Source organism: Antennarius striatus, chromosome 18, assembly GCF_040054535.1.
Source record: "Antennarius striatus isolate MH-2024 chromosome 18, ASM4005453v1, whole genome shotgun sequence".
Lineage (NCBI taxonomy): Eukaryota > Metazoa > Chordata > Actinopteri > Lophiiformes > Antennariidae > Antennarius > Antennarius striatus.
Window position 1 is genome coordinate 14,871,216 of NC_090793.1, and position 24,978 is coordinate 14,896,193.

The following is a 24,978-nucleotide window of genomic DNA, read 5'->3' on the forward strand; positions in this document are numbered from 1 at the left end:
TGCAGACATCGCCACCTCCCCCCCGGTCCTCCTGAGAGAGTCATTGTACTCCCTGATGGCACGGGGCACAAAGGAGGACCTCAGCCTCTCTGTGGAGGCGCTGTGTGACACCAGTCTGCCTCTGAAGGTGCTTCTCTGCTGGGAGAAGGTGTTGTGCAGGGGGTGGCTGGTGTTATTCATGATAGCCCTGACTTTAGACATGGTCCTGCTCTGCAGAAGTGTCTCCACAGAGTCCAGGCTCAGCCCGACCACTGAGCCCGCTCTGCGGATGAGTCTTTTAAGATGGTCCATATCTCTTTTCCTGGCACCGCCACCCCAACACACAATGGCGTATGACAGCACACTGGAGACTACGGACTGATAGAACATGAGAAGGAGCTTAGGACAGATGTTGAAGGAGGCCAGCCTCCTCAGGAAGTACAGACTGCTCTGCCCCTTCTTGTACACACAATCCGAGTTGAGTGACCAGTCTAGTCTGCTGTCTAGCTGTCTAGCTAGTCCCAGGTACTTATAGTTACCTACCACCTCCACCTCAGTGCCCTTGATGATCACTGGCTGTGGAGAGGGGGGTGCCCGCCTGAAATCCAGCACCATCTCCTTCGTCTTGGAGACGTTGAGCTGGAGCTGCTTCTGTTGGCACCACTCCATGAATGCACCAATGCCCTGTACTCCCCCTCATCACCCTCCCGGATACATGCCACAATTGCAGTGTTATCGGAGAACTTCTGTATATGTATCCGAGTTGTGCTTGAAGTCCAATGTGTAGAAGGTGAAGAGAATGGGGGAGAGCACGGTCTCCTGTGGCGCCCCCGTGCTGCTGGTCACCATAGAAGACCAACAGTCCCCCATATGGACCTACTGGGGTCTGTCCATTAGGTAGTCTGTGATCCAGCTCACGAGGTAGGGGGTCCACAGCCATGGAGGTCAGTTTATCTTGCAGGAGCCGGGGCTGGATGGTGTTGAGGTGCTCGAAAAGTCAAAGAAGAGCACCCTGACAGCACCGCCCCTGGCGTAGAGCGCACGGTGGCGGAGGTACAAGACAGCGTTGTCAACCCCAACCTTGGCCTGATAGGAGGACTGGAGAGGGTCCATTGCACCCTGCACCTGTGGAAGCATGAGCTCCAGGACCATCGCTCTAGGGTCTTCAATACATGGGAGGTGAGAGTGATCGGCAGCGTTGTCGTCACCAGGTCTGCAGTGATGACTGTCTCAGTCGTGGTGGGAGCAGGAGGTCGTGGGGAGGTTGGAAGTCCAGTGGTTGAGGTGGGGCCGCTGAGCTTCGCAGCTCTTGGAGTGGGCTCGGGAGGAGTGGCAGGGGTGGAAGACGCACAGGAGGAGGGAGCATCAGTGGAGCGGTCCGCAGGGAGAGGCCTGGGACAAGGAGCCGGGAGTGGTGGGGGAGCTGAACTGATTGAAAAAGCTGTTTAGTTCATTTGCTCGTTCAATATTCCCCTCCACAGCGCTGCGCTCTTTCCCGTGTTTGGTGATGGTTCTCATCCCATTCCAGAACTCCCGCACCTGGTCGCGCCCCAGGTGCTTCTCCAGCTTCCTCCTGTAGGCCTCCCTGGCCTTCCTCAGGCAGAGTCTCACTTCCTGCTTGCCCTTCCTCAGCTCCTCCTCGTTCTTGCTCCTGAACGCCCGCTTCTTCCTGTTCAGGACAGCCTTTAATTCCTTTGTGACCCAGGGTATGTTGTTGGGGTAACACCTTATTGTCCTGACAGGGGCCACTGTGTCCACACAGAAGTTCATGTAATCTGTAAAACACTGAGCTGCCCCCTCAATGTCCTCCCCATGTGAGCCCACGATGACATCCCAGTCGGTGGACTGGAAGCAGTAGACATAGACATCAACTCCTCCCTGGAGTACACTAGCCTAGTGTTATACATTATCTAAATTTATGTTAAAATAATAAACACAGAAACACAGAAAAAAACGCAAAATTAAGCACAACAAACCCTCTCTGCAGAGGAAACTGCAGCCTGCTCGAGCATGTGCAGAGAGTATCATATCATCCGCCAGAAAATTCATTTTTTTGGGTTATGGGGCCCACCTTAAATCCCTTTATGTCAGTGTCTTGTTTGATTGTTTCAGCAAGAGGCTCAATAAGCAAGGACAAAGGGATGGCAATAAGGGGCAGCCCTGTCTACTAGATCTATTTAAGGACAAGACAGCGGACATTTGTCCATTTGTGATAATCATGGCTTGAGGCTTTTTATAAATTAATTTTATCAAGTGTACTGACCAAATTATATTAAATAATTGATACCAAATCAAAAGCCTTTTTGGTATCGAGAGTAATGGCTATACTGGCTATACTAGGTTGTGGAAATTGCCAAGTGGATAATAGAGTTGAATACAAATAATTGTCCTTCGCCTTCAATTGCCATGCTTTCTCACCCAATAACTTTGTTTCATCCTCAGAATGTTTCTTTTAGCCTTATAATCACTTAATGTACTATATTTAATTTTTTTATTAACCAAGGTAAGGTATATCATTTTTATCTCTAGATTATAGAAACTCCTGTTCAAGCTGCGGAGCATCGTTCTCTGACTCTTCAATTTCTGAAGAGTATTTCATCATGTGTCCTTTGGTGTAAGAAATGATCTATTCTTTAAACAAGCTTTTCATGTATCCCATAATGTTTGGAGATGAAGGGCAAATTGAGTCGCAAAATAATTTAAACAGTTCCCTAATACATTTGCAGAAGTCAGAAGTCAGTTTTTTTTTTTTTTTAAGTGTTGGGTTCAAGCGCCACCTATATAATTTTTGTATTTTCTCAGGAAAAAGAATAGACAGGGCCAGCGGTGAATGACCCAAGATTATCCTCCGTAAATATTCCGATTGTAAAACTCCATGAATAACTTGCACTGACAATAAAAGAGATCACTTCTGGTATGAGAGTTATAATATGAGAATATCCTAGCAGATATCAAAATGGAGTAGCAGTGACAGAAAAATAATTAAGCTTTCAATGGAGGCTTTGGATATGGACCTCATTTTTCTCCTCTCCCCTCAAATGTAGTTGTAAAATGGGGCTTAGTTACCCATATTCCCTCCTCGAAAGTCTTGGAGAAAGAAACCCTCTGGACTGGAGATATCCACAATAAATATTTAGGAATTAAAAAACATACTGGAACTTTTACAGTCATTCTAGGATCACAAGTTAATTTCAAATCACATGAATCTGAGCACTAAATTTACTTTTTAAAGTAAATTTAGTGATGATTTTGAAAGTCATATAACAATGAGTATTCTGTGTATTGTGAAAATATGTACTGTATCTACATAGGAAAGGTTTGATTGTTACTTGTATTCTGATATCCAACTCATCTGCTAGTCTTTAATAGTGCTGAGTCAAAATAATTTTTTATGCATGAGAAAAAATTTATTTATTTACCTTTTATATTTTGTGCAGTGGGTAGCGCTGTCGCCACACAGCAAGGCCGTATCGGGTTCCCGTCCCGCTCTGTGCGGAGTTTGCACGTTACGTGGGTTCTCTCCGGGCTCTCTGGCTTCCTCCCACCTCCAAAAACCTGCATGTGAGGTTAATTGTCCGCCTTCAAAGTGTCCGTAGGTGTGAGTATGTGTCTGCGTCTTTGCCTGTGACTGTGTGGCTCCAGTGTGCACTGGCGTTGTGCCCGGAGTTTCACACGCCTCGTGCCCTAAGCCAGCTGGGATAGACTCCAGCTCCCTGTGACAGCGGATGAAGCGGTAGAAGATGAATGAATGAATGAATGAATGAATGTATATTTTGTCCAAACTACCTGACAGAAACCTGATCAGTTATTTTTGCACATTTTTTTCCCTGACGCTTCAGATGATTGCTCTCAACTGCATATGATAATTAAATACAGCCAATTTAACCAAAGCTGTTTAAATCAATCCACTGGACTTTCATAAAGTTTCTTGGATTGATTTAAAACAGCATTGGATAACCATGACTTGGATAACTGACAACCTATATGTAACCCAGTATTACTTTTACTGTTAGTATTATTTTATTCTGTTCAAACAGGTTTTTTGGTTGAATACGGGTTTTTTCATGATCATATACACAGACATCAGCCAATTTAACCTGACTATAGAAAGGATTGATGTTCACGATATGTGAATAAAAGAAAATACAGAGAAACCTTCAACTCTTTATCCTCTTGGTTTTGGAGTGTGCAGTGGTAACCAGAGTGTAAATTAGCCACAGAATATGGTTGAGCACGGGTCAGAGGTAATGAGCAAATGAACCTGGGATTCAGCTCATTGTGTTTTTCTTACAAACTGGGTGAGAATCAAAGGTCCAAAGAGGGCGGGAGTGCTAACCATTTAGATCAGTATCCAAAGTACCTTCCTTAATAGGCCCTATAATACGGGCCTCGTTAGCCACATAAATTCAAACTCAGATCGTCTACCTTTTGCTGACTTTAAAATTTAAAGATACCCAACTAAATATGCACATACAATGATAATGCTGAGGAAAATGGAGATGAAAGTACACTGAATTGCAGTAATACTTATGCACTCATACCTGTATGTACTTGACCTCCTGGTCAAAATAATGAGATATCAATGCTGATCTACAAATGCACTTGTTTAGTTTTCATATAAAGAGTGACAGTTTTTAACATAAATTGATTTGGTGTATTTATAGCCAAGGATGTGGCAGGAGAGTGCATGCTTCACACGTATGCACTCAATCCCCGGAATCTGTGGCCGTGCGGGGTTACAAGCCAGTGTCAATTGTAGGCCTGTTCGAAGCCTGGATGAATGCAGAGGGTTGCGGCAGGAAAGGCATCCGGTGTAAAAAACTTTGCCAAACAAAAATGAACGTTCATCTACAGTGGAAAAAGGATGACACGCTGTGGCAACCGCTAATGCAACAAACCGAAAGGAAGCTTGATTTGGTGTATTTACAATGATAGAAAACACAAGTGAAGCATTATTTCTGGATGGATGTGCTAGATGGATGTGCTATTTCCCAACCCTCTTCTCTCATTATGCATTGTACGTTTCTGCTACTACACAATGCTATACTGGCCATTCTTCTAAATATCATCATTGTAATGCAGCAGTTCTCAACTCAGCCATATCCTCCCTTCTCATCTCCAAACCAAAGCCCCCTCACAAAGTCTTATAAAAATCTGTGCTCTTGAAGAGAGCAAACTGCAGAATACCAATGCACGGGAGGCATAATATTTTTTTTAAAAAAGAGGATCCGGCTTAAATAGAAATGCATTATTTAAAGGACAACTGAGAGGCATAAATTGAGTAAATGCATGACAAGGCTCTACATTCTGTGGCCCTAATAGGCCCCTGGTGGTCTTGTTGTGGGCTGCCTTTGCAAGATCAGTCAAATTGGTCATTCTCTAGCTTTGGATAATAGGCTACTTGTCTTTTTTTGACCTTGAGCAGCTATTTTCCAGTCAAACCAGTAAGTCAAGCTACAATTTAAAATCAAATGGATAAATGGAATGGCAATAAATGTTCATACAGCTACTGCATGGAACACTGTTAGCTATGCCCCAGAGGAAGTTTCATTGTTTCCTTTAAGATGTTAAGGTCAAAGCAATTCAAGATACAACCGTGGCCTTTGTGTATTCTTATTTCCAAAACTACTTCAATAACATTTAGGCAAAAGATTCAATTCCATCTCAACTGTTGTGTACTAAGGGTCTCTGCAGCACCTGAAATCTGGCCAACAACACCGCCGGGTCACCATCACAATCACATCGTTGTCATGTGAACAAACAGTAGAAAGGCAGCAATGCCAAACTGTGAACACATGGCACAAATTAATTGCTCAGTCAGCCATGTGACCAAATGAGTTGCACAGTGAGGGAGTAATAACACAGGAAGAGTCAAATGCACTGAAAATCAAATATCAATTTGGGGCTCTATTCAATCTCTAAAGCAATGTACAGAGAGCAACTCACTGGCAAATACCTTTTTAATTTGATTAAAAGTAAAACCTTACTACCTTTTATGTGTTGTTCACTGTCAAACCAGAATATCCAGTTTAACTGTTAATCAGGAGGCTTTTCCAATTCAGCCAAGCTCATGCATTTGATGAGACCATCAATGAATTCAGGGCTGGATTTCAGACACTCTTAGGATATTACACTATTGCATATTGTTCAGGTCTTATACCCTAGGCTTTAGTGAGCCATCTTTACAGATGGCTGGAGAACAGGCATACCACAGAGGCACATACAGTATTATTAAAACATGATTAGCCCCTTCCACCTCCCCATCTCTGTCATCTTACTGAAGACTTCTGTAACCATATGGACCCCATATTGACTCTCATTATACAGCATGAATTAAGTGAATTCATTCCAGAGAGAAGGCAATGAAGGCGCAAAGCTTAGTGTTAAGTCTATATGTTAATAATTGGATCTAGGACTGGAAAAAGACAGCAATGCTGACTCATGACTAAGAAGAGGATGATACGGATTATTGCAGGAGTGGGATTTAAGAATGCCACTTAACAGTGGATCTACATCCAGTATAACTATGTGATTCCAGAGTAAATTTGTTTACCGCCCCTATATTATCCATTGAAACAATAGAAAGAAAAAAAAAACAAGTTTAAACTTTATCATGTAAACTATGGTCTCTATAGTTAAGGTAAGAAAAAAAAACCAGCTAACTGGATAAACCACAGAAATTATTGCTGAGTAGGTGCTATCTCATTGCATTTCACTCTATTTATTAAATTAAATCATATGTGCAGTCATGGTAACCACAGCCAAATAAATGTTCTCTTTAATTTTCTCAACCCTTTTTTTACACCATATTTGTGTGACAGTTTCCTTTTGTCAAGGAAGGAAAAAAACTTTTTTGCAAGTTTGGATTTTTATAAAGGTTGAGAAAAATTTTATTGTAAAAGTTAAATATATTTGATGAAAAATCTTGCAATCCTATGTCAAAATTGACAACATTCTTATTAAAAATTATTCTGCAATTAGAACTGAATACTGATGACTAAGTTTAACCTATGTAATCATTTTATTGAGCCAAAGTTGGTTGAAATTGGTTCATTCTATATGATCAATACATATGATCAATCAATACATAATTACCTTCCTGGTTATATTCAAAAAAATGTTTTTCAATAGAGAAGGGAATTATCATCTGAGGGGGGAGCACGAGGGCACGTACAACAATGAAATGTTTTGGTGTTTCTGTTTGTGGATTGAGGGTGTGGAACAGGTTGGGTGTGGAGCTCAAGCAATGTCCACGCATGATCCAGTTTAAAAACCACTACAAGCCCATGGTTTTCACTGGGCACAGGGAAGGGGGGGGGGTCTAACAATCAGGTGTTTGTTTGGTTTTTTTTAATTAATTCTATTTGTTACTTACTTTTCTGTTTATTATCTTTTCTTGTACATATGTTGAAGACTTCAGTTGTTTGTTTATTTATTTTTGTACTATGAAGTGAAGAAGGGGTAGGGTTAAATAAGTTTATGCTTCATCCTACTCCCTTTCGGGCATGTTTTGTCTATTATTATTATTATATTTGTCTTTACTATTATTATTATTTTTGTCTTGATTATTGTTGTTATTCTGCACACATGTTCGAAATAAAGCTTTCATTCATTCAGTATAACATATGTGGAATCTTTCGAAGAAAATTATGTTTTATACAAAGACATCTAATGAAACATGATCCATGACAATGTTTTTGTATCACAGCAATTTTACGGCTGTGATGGCTCATCAATGCAAATTTTGTCTCTCAACCCAACGAATCAACACTGATGGTTATCTATTCATCATGCTTAAGTGTCTGCCTTTTTTACAGAGGTTTTTTTTCATTGCAGTTCTAAATTACTTGGTCCAGCGCTTACTTTTTTGGGTCAACATATTATATGGAAATAATACATTTCATTAATGAATCCAAGTAATTTTTGTTTGTGATGAATAATCTTGATTGCTTGTGTTATGAATTTTGATTTCCCAGAACTTTTATGCTGGAGACTGTTATGAAGAATTACCACACAGAGAAATATTTCTTAAAACCATGAGTTACCATGTGACATTCACACAATGTATTTCAGCGCTGGTCTGTTCTGATGGGACTACAAAAGTAACCCAGTGAAGAACCCAGAACCAAAAAAGTGCTATTGTTTTATAGAAACTTTCTCCCACCCTCACAGGAGGAGAACATCTTCTCATGTATCAGTGTTTATGTCTTTATTTGGTAACAGCAGTAATGCATCATGGTGTAACTATAGTGCTTTTGGGTGTGTGCATATACGTTTGTTTTATGCAGCTATGAAACTTAACTGTCTCTAAATGGCTTTATTCAGTCATTTAGAGAAATTATATTGATCGTACACTTATTATTTTCACATTTTTTTCATGATCATATTTCCTGCCCTCAAATATTGAATAATAAATGTTCACAGCTTCATTGTGAACACTGGACAATACTGTCCAATGTTGTCTTATACTGTACGTTTCAAGACTCCATCTTCATGTACATGAATTGCAAAAAGAAAAAAAAAGGAATCATTCTAGTCACATTATTTTACATTTTTGTTATTTGATAAATATCCAAAGTTGTTTAAATCAATCTGTTGGACTTGTAGAAAATTTCTTGAAGACGTTTTACGTCTCATCCAAGAGGCTTCTTCAGTTCTGGTGGTGGTTGATAGTTGCCTCAGCTTCTTCCAACAACCGTTGTCAAGTCCTACCTGGCTCCTCAACGATGATCGTTGGGAATGCCAGTGAGTGTCAGTGGTGGTCATCAGATTATGAATTTCAAAGATCATTTAAATCACGGTATGCAAATGGTGGTGATTAACGGTGGTGATTATCTGCTGTGTAGTTCATTTTGGGGGGGGTTTCAAAGGACCTTATTGTAAACAAGCAACAGATGATGTTGCATCCACGCCCCCACCCCCACCCCTTGTTCAGAGATGCTTTCTCTCCTTTGACATGGATGGCATCTTTCACTCCCATCTCAAACCATCTGTCCTCCCTGTTCAAAATCTGAACAAGAAAGCATACATGTAAACAGGAAGAATGATTTCTTTATATGGCATATAATGAACATGTGCTCATATATGTACCTGTCCCAGCATTCCTCTTAATTCAATCCCTCTTAAATTATACTGTATGTATTGTGAGGCGGAGGTGTGCTAAAACACACTCAGAATCAATTCATTAACCCCTCTCTCTCCATCTGCTGACGCAACAAAGTGAGCAATGCGATAATCAGATGACAGGTGATGGAAAGAAATTAAGCAGTGGAATGGAGTAGGGTGCTGGAGAAGATGTCTTAAGCTTTTCTTAAAAGACATCACACAGCAGGCGGCTCATCAGGAAATTGGGGTGTCAGCTAGCTGTCAAGGCGCATTGACTTCACAGGGCTATATTACTGGGCAGCTGTCGTTGACATGTCAGTCTTGCTCTGGGCCAATCAATCTTTGGTAGAAAGAGGAGCATGTCTCAGAAAGAGGGGATGAGTAGACCTGCCACAAACCCCATCATATACATATAATGCTAATTTAAAAATGACAATGTATTAAGTTAACTTTGGCATCACAGAGTACAAGAATATAAATTCAAGTATGTGATTAATCTCTACATACAGGTATAATCTCTACAAATAATCTATACAGGGCACCCTCGCGCGATTGCGACTCCACCTCATTGCATGTTTTTATCTCGGCAGTCACGTGATACCGTACGCACATTCTATTAGCTGATGGCATCTGGAAGTGGGCTCGTTCTGTCAGTCTTGGACTTTTGTGAGACACAAATTGCTTTAAACAGTCGATAAGAGCATGGGAAAAGGTAATACAGATAGAAAGTGGTTTGATATCAATATGGGGAGGGTTCATAAACGTCTAAATTACCGTAAATAATAAATAGTTTGTCGCAATATCGCGGAATTTGTTATTCGCATGTGTTTCCTGGAACGTATTAAACGCGAGTAACGAGGGCGCACTGTACTTACATATATATATATATACACTGGGATATAACATGGTCCAACACTGGGTCTGTGCTCTATTTTTAGGTTAGAGAGTTTTTATCCAGTCAGAATTCAGCTAGTTTGTGCTGGCAGGTTGAATAAAATGTGTCCAAGGGCCTTTAAAATCTAGAATGCAGGCATCCCTGCACTGTGAGAAAACGGGCACATTTAGTTAATAGACAGTTGCGATACCTAATCAGATCATGAGTTGGCCTTATAATGCCTGCTAGCTGGCCTTACGTTGTCTTAACATGTGTGTGTCCTGTGATTGGATACTCCCTCTGAGAAGGCGGTGCTATGAAGATGCTATGCAGACACACATTTGAAGAGAAGCTCTTGTGAGACGAGGTTGTCCGATAACTGAACTAGCTAATTTGTTGCTGGAATTAAAAAAAAAACAGATAATCTGTAGAACCAAGTCATTGAAAGGTTCTTGAGGAAAGAAAGATGGATGGATGTTGTATTCAAATAAACTGTTTGAACAGCTGGTTTGGTGAGTAAAAGCATTTTATTTATTTACTCTTTCATATATAAAAGAGACTTGTTTCATGATACCTGCTGGAAAATAGCCCGTTTTATGCACGATAGAGGTGATGCAACATCTATTGTGTATTAGTGTATTTCTGTATTTCATTTCTCCAGCTGTGGGTCCTAAACGATGGTCATTTTAGTCGGTTTTATTCTGTGACGTACTGGTGTGACGTCTATAAAAGGTGTGGCAATGGGTTCTTCTGTGCGAGCGACATTAAAAGGAGTAGGGTTGATGCCTCATCAGAAGTGATGGTTTTTGTCTCATTGGAGAGACGTTATAAGCGCCTCAGTGCTGAACACTACATTGGTGGCAGCGGTGGGAGTCACTTACAGTGTTATTGGATGTATTTATGCAAGTTTGAATTTTATATATACAGTATACAGTATATATATATATATATATATATATATATATATATATATATATATATATATATATATATATATACAAACACACACACACATATACCGTACATCACTATACGTGACCTTTTACCCATGTCAATTTAAGAAAAGGTCAACTCTCTCAGCTGATCCTCACCCCCAAACTTTATTTTTGGCTCTAAAGGTCAAGGAAGTGCTGGGGGAAAATGTGTGTTGATGCAGCAACAGAGACACCCCCATGTGTGTTCAAGCACATGCCTAGTCTGAGTGACCACAAAGTTACCAGAGCTCCTACTTTTTCTCCCTTCCCCATCAACCTGTACATGTCAGTTTTTGCACGCGATAGAAGCCTGCCTCTGCTTGGTTGACATGTTGGCAATGAATTTTACTGATTCAATTTTAATTAAGTATACATAATGTGCTGAACTTTGCATATTCAAAAGTACAGTTACAGGATGTTGGCTGGACCGATAGTGCACTAAAAATAGTCAACATGACGTGGAAGTCAACATGACGTGGAAGTATGAATGTAGTACAGAAATGGTTAAATCATTTTGAGATTTTTTTTTTTCAAATCGAATCATTGTTTTGTTTTAGCATACATTTACACAGCGTGGATGGACAACGGATTTTTGCATCTGGAAGTAGTTGCTTGTCACGTTACCTGTTATATAGATAGAGAAATCTAATAAATTGATTTCGTCTCTTCTAAATATCTTTAACTGAGAATTACAAATGTAGATTTTCGGACAAATTAGACAGTGAATACTGTGAGCACTGGGTTGACTTGCACACCAAACGGATCTTGACGTGCTATGTTTAAACCAAGCCATACAAGTTTAACACAGTGTGATGCCCTGGGCTGCCATATATAATTAAAGTGCTTCTGTGAACTCCCTCCCCATTACACCCCATCCCCTCAAATTGTCAGATCTAGATAGATAAGGTTGAATAGGTGAAAATATTTTTTGACTTGATCACACAGTTAAAACAGAAAATATGTAAAAATGTAAGATGAAATATGAGCTGTACCTACATTTGTCAGGTAAGTAATATGTAATTTAACTTCCACTCCAAAGCTACATAAGCAGATTCATTCATTATATAGTTAGCTCGAGAAAGTTTCAAGAAGTACCCTCATAAAGCAGACTTCCCAGATCTTGCATTACAATATGTATGTCAGAGTGGTAGTAATGAACTTCATGATTCTGCCACTCTGCAAATTCTAGAGATGATGGGACCATTCCACATCAATTAGAAGAGGCATTTGTTGAGGTAATGGCTTGCACGCAAGGCAATGGGCAGGGGAGAGGGATACCTGCTGCACTATTCATGTCACCATCTGCTCCCTTTCAAAAAGTCTTGCTCTACAGGCCTCTGGGCTCTGGAACCAGGCCATGGGGTTTGTTACTGGTCTAATTCCTCCAGCAGTGTTTGGAGTCACTGAACAAAGATAGAATTTAGACCAGGCAGCGCTGCAACCCTCGCTGTTTTGGTCTCAACTATACCACCGTAGGCAGTTCAAACACTCATGCAGGGTACCTGTGCAATTGGAAGCTGCTGGACTAACGGGAGAATGTGAGGGAGCAAACATAAGGATCAGAAAATATCCACAGCAATAATAGTGATCAATAAAGAAAGCACAAGGGTGACAGCTGACAGGAGTCTTGACGTAGGATCGCAAAGCCAACACATGAAATATGAATGCTGGTGAAAAAGATTGGATTTATTTCCCAATGTGAAATTTGTAAAGACCAGTCATTCTTTGTGTCCAGTCTTTTCAATCTGTGAATAGTCCTTTATCAAAGAAACGTGGCAGCATAACTCAGAAAGCTGTTGACCTAATGCCCATTTTCCATTTGTGGTGATTAAGACCAGCAAGTGACTTAATTGAAAGTCTTGCTTTGCACGTCTCTTAGTGTTTTTGTAAAGAAAATGCATGCTCCGATTTAATGTAATATCCACAGTGAATATCTACCAGAGGAAGGCATATTTCCTGATGGAGGCATCTTATTAGTATGCAAATTGAACAGCTCACTTTGCTCATTATAGTAAATGAGCCCCGACTGAATGAGTTTGTCTCAATTATTGCAAAGTTATGCTGGGTGCTGTTTCACACAGTGGTATTTTAGCCTTATCTTGGAGTCTTGGCTGAAGATTTGGGCTAAGTAGATCTTGTCATGCTCTACATTTAGGACGCCTGGGGTAGAAAATGCACAGACACACACACACACACACACACACACACACACACACACACACACACACACACACACACACACACACACACACACACACACACACACACACACACACACACACACACACACACACACACACACAAAGTATTGGCCATTAAAAAGAAAGGCAGAAAAATGCACGAGGACACAAAAGGCCAACCTTCATATTGCACTGTGTGCTGCTGTATAATCTGTTCGTGGGGGGTATGAGTGAGCTTACCACAAGGACAGCAGTGGAAAAGGGTAAGAGACACAGACCAGTGCGCCAGTGTATCAACAACATGTCATGCTTTTTTTCTGGTGTTCAGATACCATTGATTTGGCAAGTACATTTTGGGGCAGATTTTTCTATTCTGACTACACTTAATTTGGATAAATTATATTCTCCGATGAAGGCTTGTAATGTCCATTTTTTAGAAAATGTGTAGTAGACAACCAATTAGACTAAATTCCACTTCAGCTTCTTTGGGATTATGCTTTTTTTCATTTTTGAAACCTTTGATTGCATCATCTTTCACTTACAAATTGTCATCCAGATGGTTTTTTTTAAATAGAACTGGTCAAAGTTGACCTTGAAACCTTGTCACAACATTGTCTTAAATGCAAACAAACATAAAGAGTTGGTTCAAATGAGTAAATAAAATGTGCCATAATGACTTTCACATGTGTATGACAAAAATTATTATGTGTTTTCTAAGGGCCAGGATAAATTATAACAATATTCAGTGTTTTTGTCTTTGCACTGAATAAACAGAAAAATATATTCCACGATGTGCTGCACATCAGATGGTAAAATGCAGTCATTAAATAGAGTAGATAAGTGAAATTGCAATTCCCACGTTTTTATGAATGTAAGAAGTGACTTATTTATAGATGCTAAATTTCCTTTCTTAATGATCTGTACATTGACAGTACAATGTTATGAAGTGTATCACTGTATACGAGTTGTATGAGGTATGCGGTTAAACATCATTGCCCTCTCAAACAATACATATATATATAATTTACAATTAGTTTCGAAGAAGTAAACATCAATTATTAGGTGTTTCACACCATAAATAATTCTGCATTGAATTTCAAGTAGTTATGAAACAAATGTCACAGAGAGCAAAATTCCTGAAGGACATTTTTAATCCTGTTTTTTAAAATCTGATGCCTCATAGTTCTTGCTTCAATACTGCCCCCATGTGATATTATACTGAACATTCAGTAACACGCTGCTGAAAAGTGTCCATGTTTGCTTCAGCAACAATCACAGACAAACAACCATTATCATGTTCTTATAGCCATCATCATCAGTGTACTAATTCATCTCAAGCCTAATTTTGTTCCTTTATTGTTCAGTCAAAAGAGTAATTAGGCTTCAAAATGTAATTTTGTAATTTACAATATTTAAATTGTTAATACTAAAAATCAGTCAGATCACAGCATGAACCTTACATCAACCAGTCTTTCTTAGAGCTTCTGAGGGACTGCTGTGTACAGAGACAAAAAGTCAGCTGCTTCCTCCTTCAGTTGATGACTGTCCTTCTCCTTGGCTAATGTGACAGACAGGTCGGTGCACCATATGAAATATGAAGCAGAATGGGGACAACATTGACATTCACGTCAGAAAGCATCAGCGAGGATGACATTACCACAGACCCCAGTCTGCAACTCTGACATCTATGCAGCTAATCGGAAAGTACAGGCCCTCACAGCTGCCAGACCAAAGGATGGCGAGTGGGTCAATAATTTAACAGTTGCAATATGTTGAGGCTAGTCAGACGTTAAGGTCCATTTTCCATCCTTCTCCTGCACTCTGTCACTCTGACTTTCAGACTTACATTTTGTGAACAAATACTCTTCACATACATTACTTTAAATTAAACTGATGCAGGGTGACTGTTCAGTATCTTGGTACACCACACCTGTGAGGTGGGATGGATCATCTAGACAAAGGAGTAGTGCTCATCATCACAGCTTTGGACAGATTTGTGAACAATATTTCAGAGAAATGGTCATTTTGCGTATGTAGAAAATGCTTTATATCTTTCAGATGTAAAAATGGGAGCAAAATCAACAGTGTTGTGTATTTTGTGTCAAATTGACAGAGTTTTTGAGAGTTCTGAATGTTTAAAAGATTTGTGTGAAGAAGGCAATGAAGAAAAATACAGCAGAAAAGGCTGATGAATAATATCAGTAAATTAATACTGCAACCTCCCACAATTTCTCCTCAACCTCATCCTCATCCAGCTGGAGAGACATAGGACAAACAATGAAATCTTGGAGAGGAATAGGAGAAGTAGGAATTAAAATAGGAAGAGCATCGGGAGTAAGAGAACCAGGGAGAGAGGAGGATGGGAGACGGAGCTGCTCCTCCTACCTTATAACATTCTGCTTCTCTCTCCTCACTCAGTTATTCCAGGTCCCAACATTCTTATCAATCTGTACTTGAGATCTTCTAGACCTTACTACTTATTCTCTTCCTCATTCAGCACATATGGAAGATGATGAGGAGGATGAAGAGTTGGAGCCAAGGAAAGAAACAGAAGTTGCCAGAAGACCTGGAAGTGTTGTATAGGGTGGAGCTACTGGTTAAAACAAATTTTGCAGAATAAACCTAAATATATTATGATTAGTTGGAAGACAAAAAGTGAATGTTTTTGAATTCTTTTTTGAAGTCTTTTCATAAAAGCGTGCAAAAGTCGCTCACTAGACTAGATATATCATGCATGTATGAGACTAGTTCTACACTATTGCCAAAAGTATTTGCAAAGCTATCCAAACCATTCAAATGTATGTGTCCAAATCTATTCCATGGCCACAGGGGTACAAAATCAAGCATCTAGGCATGCAGAGTACTTCGTTACTAAAAAAAACAAACTTTTTTTTTCCAATTTAAGACATAAGTATATGTTTTACTGGTGTATTTAATGAATTGTGCATGATACTTTAATACTAAACATAAAATAACCATTAAATTTTTACCAGATTAGATTTTCATCCAGGTTACATGTACAAAACTGTGGTGAGACTAGCGATGTTTTTTGGTCTAAAGCAATGGTTCTTAACCTGGGTTCGATCGAACCCTAGGGGTTCGGTGAGTCGGTCTCAGGGTTTCGGCGGAGACAGGGGTCAAGACAAAACACCCGAAATGATGTGTCGGGTGTTTTTGACGAACATACACGAATCACTGTGTAGATTTGACACATCGTGTCAATTCGTGATGACAAGCCCCCCTTGGCCATCACTGGCTGCAGGTGATCACGCTACATCGATTAGCCTACCTGTGCTACATGGGATTTTGCGCACTCAGTAGTCGATTTATGCCTGTCATGATGGTACGTCATCTGATTGCCTTCTTTATATTTTAATTCATAGTAACTATGTTGAGCAAAAAAAAAAATTGGTCGGACGAATATGTGCAACATGAATTTACATGTACTGTATAACGGAACGTGATGGGAGTCGGTGTCCTGCATGATTTGCAATGTCAAGTTGAGCAACTCTAGTCTCGCACTTGCAAAAATAAAGGAACACTTCCTTAAACTGCATGAAAAACAAAAGAAACAGACTTTGCTGTGAAAATGACATAAGAGTGGCATTTGTCAAGGTGAAGCCACACATATCTGAACTGGTCTCTCAATAACAACAGCAGAAGTCACACTGATTTGCAAAAAGGTGACATTAATGGACTATTCATTAAATACACCAGTAAAACATATACTTATGTCTTAAATTTGAAAAAAAAAAAAAGTTTTTTTTTTTTTTTCTTAAGAAGGGTTTGGTGAGTGAGCAAATGAAACTGGCAGGGTTCGGTACCTCCAACAAGGTTAAGAACCACTGGTCTAGAGACAGTGTCACTGAGGAAAAGACAAAAGAGAGAGCTGGAGGTAGCAGAGATGAAGACGCTAAGGTTCTCTTTTGGAGTGACCAGGATGGATAGGATCAGGAATGAGTACATCAGAGGGACAGCACATGTTAGAGGTTTTGGAGGTAAAGTCAGAGAGGTCAGACTGAGATGGTTTGGACATGTGCAGGGGAGAGATAGTGAATATATTGGTAGAAGGATGCTGAGTTTTGAACTGCCAAGCAGGAGGCTTAGAGGAAGACCAAAGAGGAGGTTTATGGATACATGAAGGTAGTTGGTGTGGGAGAAGACGATGCAGAGGACAGGGTTAGATGGAGGCAACTGATTCGCTGTGGCGATCCCTGAAGGGAAAAGCCCAAAGAAGAAGATGAACACTGTTGTGTAAAGATGCGGGTAGAGCAATCCACATGACAGTCTTTCTTCATTATGTTTGGTTTAAAACCATCACGTGATCTGATCGCGGGGGCGCAATCATAGTGCAATAAGGGTTAAACCTTGTGGAAAGCCTGCCTAAGAGAGCTGGAGTTCTTATAGCTTCAAAAGGTTGACCGACATCATGTTAAATTCTTTCTATTAGGAATGAGTTGCAACTGAAGTTCATATTCATGTGAAGGCAATTGAGCATGTACTTTGGGCAATATAATGTATCTTTCTGTCTGCCAGTAGGCAGAGAGACTTTGAAATCATTGTATGTTTGAGGACTTGGCTTACTGAGTAATTCACCATGCATCAGTAAGAAAAAAAAATCACATACATCATTGGAGTAAATTGAATATTTATTAAAAATATTCAGGGTTTGTTTACAACTTGGCATCAGCATGAATAGCAACAAAGGGGTCCTCATCTCTGTTGCTAATCTTGAAATGTGCCCGGCCATCCCCACCAACATGGATCTGCTTCCCAGTGCACCTGCCTCCTTCTTTCTGCCCAGAAATGATGTCACAGTAAGTTCCACCAGGCATGCCAGTATTAAGGGTTACATCCAGGTTCCTGAAGAAAACACAGTATTGTTTTTATAAAACTTAGTGTACTGCACTGTCCATTAAAACATGGTACAAAAAGTAAAAAGCTCATGGGCCAATGGACTGTAAATTTATGATACGCCTTACTGGAAACGGCAATGGATCTGTGGAGTTTTTTTACGTTATGCAAATAAGTACATTTGTAAATGTACAAATGTGGATTTTACAGTCGATTATGCCAATGATTTGTTTCTCACCATGTTAGTAACCCAGCCAACATTAATAGTGATATTAATATTAATATTAATATAATATTAATATTAATATTAATATGTATACGTCTATTGTGTCTAGCAGCAGCTAAAGTAATCATAACTCTGGTAAAGAGACAATTTATCACAAACTTGTGACTATTGTTTAAGATCAATTTGAGAAACATATTCTTTATGTAATTTTTTATATGTAAACTTACATCAACCTTCCTCACTTCTGTTTATTCAGTCTTACACGTGACAATATGATGGGGCTGTCAACATATAGATAAGCCTATACAAAACGAAGTGAGAGATATGCTTTTACATAATGGAAGGAATATTAAAAAGGATTAAAAACACTTAATCAAAGCACTAAAATGTCACTAATTAATTGGTTGTGAGTGGTAACATGAGAAAATAACTACAGTGCCGTATTCAGTTTAGTGTGCGCGTGGGTGTGTGTGTGTGTGTGTGTGTGTGTGTGTGTGTGTGTGGCAGGGTGTGTGTTTGTGTGTGTGTGTCTGTTGGCATTATAATGATTTTAAAAATGTGTGTTTTGACAGTTGAAGTGAACTTGAAAACCTCACCAGTCATCATTGTTGAAGACAATGAAACCTCGATTACCACGACCAAAAGCAACCTGGTTGCTCTGATTGTCCCACCAGTTGGAATGAGGCTGACCATTGACCACATTACGGAAAACGACCATGTTCCTGAAGGACAGATGAGACCAAATAAAATCATCATGTGTGTTTTTTCTCATTCATATGAATGAATGAATGAATGGCTTATTTGTGTTTCAGATAAGCTTTTTCCTTTCTGTTTTCTGAGGACTCACTTGATCTGACGCCACCTGTGCTCACAGACCCATCCATCTCCACAAGTTTGGTCAGGGTTAATGGGAACAGGCTTGGTGGATCCATCACCATGACTGGGAGGGCCCATCCAGTCATTCTGATCCTTTGAAATCATGATGGATAACCAAGTTCAACAGACATGTCTCCAATATACATCAATCTTTAATTACTTTGAAGAAAACATACTTTTCCATTGACAATGTTTCTGTTCCATCTGAAGCTTGACATCACCCTAGTAACTCCATAAGGGTGAGCCAACATGTAGCCAACAGCCATTTTATACAGTCTGGAGTCCCAGAAGGTAACAATTGAGGCACCACCAGCACCGTGACCTCTCTGGTTGTCATGGTTGTCAACAAAGACAAGAGCATTGCCATCGGGCATCATACCCCATCCTTCTCCCCAGTTCCTGCAATTCAATACCATTTTACAAATGAGGAAAACGCTTTCAAGTTCCAAACCTAGGACAAAATATTACATCCAATTTTATGATGTAGGTGACACAGTATTCATAAAAAATAGAGTTAAAAAATAAACATACTTGGTGTATGACAGTTTCTCCCCATTCCATTTTCTGAAGATAGTCCCCAGTCTGGCACCATATTTGAACTCAGTCACCCGACCAAGATGGAAATACTCTCTAGAAGTGATGGGCTCGCCTCCCAGATCAATTACCTAAATAAATAAATAAGTGAATACTAAAAGCAGAATTTAACATCATCAATACTAGTTAAAATAAATGTGGTTTAGATTAAATGAACCAGTTTGTAGCTTATAACTATTATTGTTGATTTGTTTGTCTACTCATTCTTTTATATCAGTAACGTCCGTTGTCTACATTTTTATGTCTTTGCTTTCTTTTTTTCCTACTTTTTTTAGCATCATCAGTCATAAATATTGATCGTTTGCAGTCTGCATATTTGTTTCTGGATCATGATGCTAAAAGCAAAGTAACTTCCTGATAATGGAAATCTTTTTTAATTAATGCATGTTTTCCTGAAAAAAAAAAAGTTAAATAAGTTCATCCAGCCTTTTAGCATGTTGATCTATCAGTAAAACACATAAATTCGATACACAGGTGAGCTACATCCATTGAATATTATGATATACTATTTGCATCAGCAGTATACCATGTTGACAATGCAAGAGCATAGTGACTGAATTTGATGAAAGTGGTTAGTCTGCTGGTTGGTTGTCTTAATATTTTGCTATCGGTCTACCTCTTGGAATATGAAGGGTCTGGAGCCACCGGGGAACCATTTGGTGTTGAGGTTGTGCAGACGGCCGTAAACAGCGGACAGGTCCCCAGGCCACATGTGCTTGCAGGCATCCACTCTGAATCCAGCCACACCCATGTCAATCAGCTTGTTCATGAAGTCAGCCACCTTGCCCCTGACATAATCCTTCTCCATAGCAAGGTCCAACAGACCCACAAGACGACAGTCACGCACCTAGAGAAACAAATTACACTTAGATAAGCATACAATTTTTTAATTCTCATTATCCCTGTGACTAAACAGCCAGTCATATTGATCCTTATTAATAATAACAACAGTACTCTGAAAAGAGATATGGTAATAAGGTAGGTAATAAACTGTTTCATCATTATTTCTGAGTGATGTTTATTACCTGATTTGCGTCACCGTAGTTCTCAATATTGCCACTGCCAGTCCTGCATTTGTGATCATTGAAGTCCCAATGTGTAAAGGGGATTGTTGGAAAGTCCTTCCTGCCAGCACTGAACCAGCTTCCACATGAGGAGTGGGTTCCCTCTCCACCACCTGCACCACACATGTGGTTGATAACAGCATCCACATAGACATTGACCTGTTGGTAGTGAGATACAGGAAAAGGACACAGTAGACAACTGTTAAGCTTCTATCTCTTTCCACTTTCACTTTTCTCCTTGATTGTTAGTCTAAATAATGATATCGGAACTGCACTGCTCATCATTGATTTAGTGTAATATCTATGGTGCCACAAATTAAAAAGAACTTGTGATAACACTTGTAATGACATGTTGTGCTGATGCTAATGAACAACTGATTGTCACACCTCTCAGACTTAGGAGGTTCTCTAAAACTCTACCCTTCTTATTTGGAGCTGGTAATATGTTTTGTAAAACTTGTCTCGGGCAAGTTTGATTTATACAGTGGTGCCAGATATTAAACACCATTGTTCTTAATACCTTTCACTAAATTAATGTTTTTAGGTAGCTTACCCCAACGTTGTTGCATCTTGTGATCATATCTCTCAGTTCGTTCTCATTGCCAGATCTGGAGCAAAGGTTGTAGCCAATTGGCTGGTATCTCTGCCACCATGGTCTCCACGGGCTGCTCACCAAAATATGCTCATTTGGAGGGGAAATCTAAGAAACACAAAGTGTAGATATGGCAGAAGCGATCATTTTTAAACAGTACTTGGCTGTAGACAATGTGGAAGAGTATTTTTGAATCCCACTGTAGAAGGTCTAATTATACAGCCAGGCATCAATTCTTCTTACGTGTACCAGTCTTGATAGACTAGTACCCTTTTTCTATAATTGTATTAATCTTTATGAGCAGTAACTAATAAAATAAAAATCTACTTTTAAATCGAGGTTATAAGATGCCCATCATTAGAATATCCACTAAAATCAACTGCTACCTAGTTGTTTCACTTTTCTAATCCATCTCATAACATTATAAAGCAATCTTTAGCTAATAAGAACTTGTTCTGCGATTTACATTTTAAGATACATACATTACGTCTACATTTGAAATTATAGTTTATATTATCCATAGTTTTGCCCTTTAATCTGAGGGCAAATATGACAATACTAAAATTTAGTAGAAGAGTGGATTAACCCATTCTCAAGGCTTATGTCCAGTTCAACTGTGAAAATCAATACATACCTGAACTCCACCATAGCCATTTGGACCCAAGAAGCGTTCACACTCTGCAGCAATGTCTGCCCAACGCCACTCAAACAGGTGGACAATAGCAGTCCTGCCATGCTTGGTGTGGGGGTTATGCTGGGCAAGGCTGAGCCCAAACAAAGCCACTAGAATGAACAGCTTCATCTTTTCCCTGGATGTCTAACCCTGAGTGAGTCTGAGCCTCATACGAATTTATACTTACTTTCTTCTCTCTCTGACCAATGACAGTATGGCAAACATTAGCTTGGAGGTTGAGCAGGTGTATCATTCTCATGTCTTCTTATCATGTTTCAAAACTAGTAATCAGAAAACCAGTTTTGAAAACTTGTGCAAAAGCCCTTGATGTTTTCATATACATTTTCATATTCAGTTTACTCTTCTCTGCAGGAAAGATGAAAGTTCAAACTGACATGAGGGAAATAAAATCTACTTTTGAATATGGTTCAGTTTGTCTTCAGCCTTAATAAAAAAGTATGTTAAAAAAAATGAATGTGGTCAGCCACATTTATCCTTTTACAACTTTAAGATGTGTACCCAAATAATATAATTTTCTGAGGTGAAAAGATGAATGTGCAGTGAAAATGTGGGCATCTTACCTTTAACACGGTTGAGATTTATATTAAAAATATGTTAATATAATAGTAGTGGTCAATTTAACATGACTTTTCTTTTCAAAATTGAAATATTGGAGGTGAAGCAGTGACAAAATATCCTTGTATAACCATGCTATTATCTGGTTCCCATCAAGGAAAACAAAGATAAGCTGGACTTGAGTCAGAAGGGTAAGGGGCCCCGTTTGTTTCGTTAAATATGTAAACTAAACCCTCACTGATAAAACACCAGCTTTTTCTCATGAATGTGTCATGTATGATGCTGTTTTTGGTAGTGTGGGTAAAGGGTCATGCTGCCAATGTTCCACAAACAAATGTATAATGCGGTCTAAAGTTAATCCTCAAGATGACTTCAAACACTTTAAGGAAGTTGTGTCTGTAATCAGTTCTGGATATGAAAATAAAAATTTGGGAGGTTAACTACAGTGTTCAGTTTACAAAAAATAAAACAATGTTATGCAAGTCCACATTTGATATGAAGAAAAAAAACCCTAAATGATTCAAATTGTGCGTTTGTGTCTCAGTTACCCCATTTAAAGTTTTTCTAATGCAATAATATCAAATCAGTCAATTATTGTCATCCACTGTCGCAGGTTGCAGGGTGCAGGGTGCTGGAGACTACCACAGCTGACTGGGGGAATGAAGCAGGGGACACTCTGGGCGCCACACCAGTATACCACGGAGCCACACGTAGCCAAAAACACAAGCACACACACACACACTCACACCTACGGGCAATTTGGGACTGGCAAATTAACTTGAACCACATGTTTTTGGAGGTGGGAGGAATCCAGAGAATCCACGCATACACGCGGAGAACATGCAAACTCTGCATTGAATGGGACGTAAACCCGGAGAAAAGAGAAAAAAATAAAGGTCCATCTTTGCGAGATCTTGCAAAACTTTTGCAAGATCTCACAATAACTTTTGCAAGATCTCGCAATATTTTTTTGCGGGATCACGCAAAATTACAGGTATCTATACTTCCAGGCCGTTTTGGAGAAAAAACAATGGAGAACACCCACCCATATGAGAGGTTTAATGCGTTTAATTTTGAAATCGGCCTAAAATATAAGAACATTCAAATAGTACTTAGTAGGCGGCACAATTTTCTCGCAAGCCAGAGACATCTGAAAAGGATTCTCACTGCAAAGGGATGATTGTCCTCCATTTTTTTCTCCATAAAGCCAAAATTACCCGGAAGTGTGTGTGTGTGTGTGTGTGTGTGTGTGTGTGTGTGTGTGTGTGTGTGTGTGTGTGTGTGTGTGTGTGTGTGTGTGTGTGTGTGTGTGTATATACATATATAGCTTTGCGAGATCCCGCAAAAGTTATTCTGAGATCTCTCAAAAGTTTTGCAAGATCTCGCAAAGATGGACCTTTATTTTCTTTTTCTCTCCATGTCCCCTAAGGGGCTCGGTAAATATAAGATAAGATAATCCTTTATTTGTTCCACAGTGGCAAAATCTTCGAAACAACCCAAGGACGTTTCCTGACTTATGGTGAATTCAAATTGATGCTGTATAAGATCCATTGAATTGGCTTTCACCTGCCAGTGTACTAAACAATGCCTGACAGAAACAGTTTCTATACATTAAGATACAGAGAGGAGCTTTACAATATTGTCATGTACTGTATGTTTGCAGCAATTTTTTAACCCCATCTTCCAGTTTGAGAAGTAAAAGGATTGAAAAAGATTTGTCACACTGGCAAACTTCCTCCACTGAAAATCTTTTTTACTGTACAGTGTGTCTTTGTGTGGCCCCACAATGAGCTGGTGTCTTATTCAGGTTGTAGGCCACCTTTCACCTGTAGCTGGCTGGGATAGGCTCCAGCAGACCTGTGGCCCGTAAACAGTCAGGCAGTTGTAGATGATTGCAACCATCTTGTCTATAAGAAAGTGGATAGATTGATAATCTTTTTTCATAGCAACATCCGACAGACTATTCAGAAGCAGTCACACACTTGGAGGAATGAAGGAGAATTTACATGACAATTAAATTTGTGGTACTAATTTCCTGGAAACAAATTCACACTCGTCTAGCCCCCTCTAGTCTTCTGATCATCTGACTTAACAACAATCATAGCCTCATAGAGGGTTAAGCTTCCAAAGCTCTTGTCCACAGAGGAGACTGCTATGCTTGGCCAAGTGAGAGCATACAGGAGAAGAGGGAGACTCCAATGCTTCCTGCCTCTCATTATTGGTTTGATTGAGGCTCAGTCTTGTAAATCACATCAGTAGCACTAGATGGGGCTAGAAATCAGATATTTTCATAGATCGTTTCATAATGTGAGGAATCAGTGATAGTTTCAGAAAATATGACATATGGTTATTATTTACGGGTTAAATAGGTTCAGTTTCAGGGAGCAGGTCAGGATTAATGGCATGAGAGA

General features: G+C 39.5%; 1 protein-coding gene across 1 annotated transcript; it reads right to left on the reverse strand.

The window, feature by feature from the left end:
* Positions 1–17,754: 17,754 nt before the first annotated feature.
* LOC137612138 (alpha-amylase) lies at positions 17,755–22,120 on the reverse strand. The gene is made up of 9 exons (XM_068340507.1): positions 21,953–22,120; positions 21,280–21,426; positions 20,688–20,885; positions 20,279–20,509; positions 19,600–19,733; positions 19,245–19,467; positions 19,040–19,161; positions 18,789–18,914; positions 17,755–17,975 (listed from the first exon to the last, which is right to left on the reverse strand). Exons 1-9 carry the CDS (start codon positions 22,118–22,120, stop codon positions 17,786–17,788), a joined length of 1,539 nt encoding a protein of 512 aa, XP_068196608.1. The 3' UTR covers positions 17,755–17,785.
* Positions 22,121–24,978: the final 2,858 nt, after the last annotated feature.

Coding starts and splice junctions, on each gene's coding strand:
- LOC137612138 (XM_068340507.1), bottom strand. CDS start 22,120: ATGAAGCTGTTCATTCTAGTGGCTTTGTTTGGGCTCAGCCTTGCCCAG. Junction 19,734..20,278: donor GACCCTTCATATTCCAAGAG/GTAGACCGATAG, acceptor TTATTTATTTAG/GTAATTGATCTGGGAGGCGA. Junction 19,468..19,599: donor GAGAAACTGTCATACACCAA/GTATGTTTATTT, acceptor ATTGAATTGCAG/GAACTGGGGAGAAGGATGGG.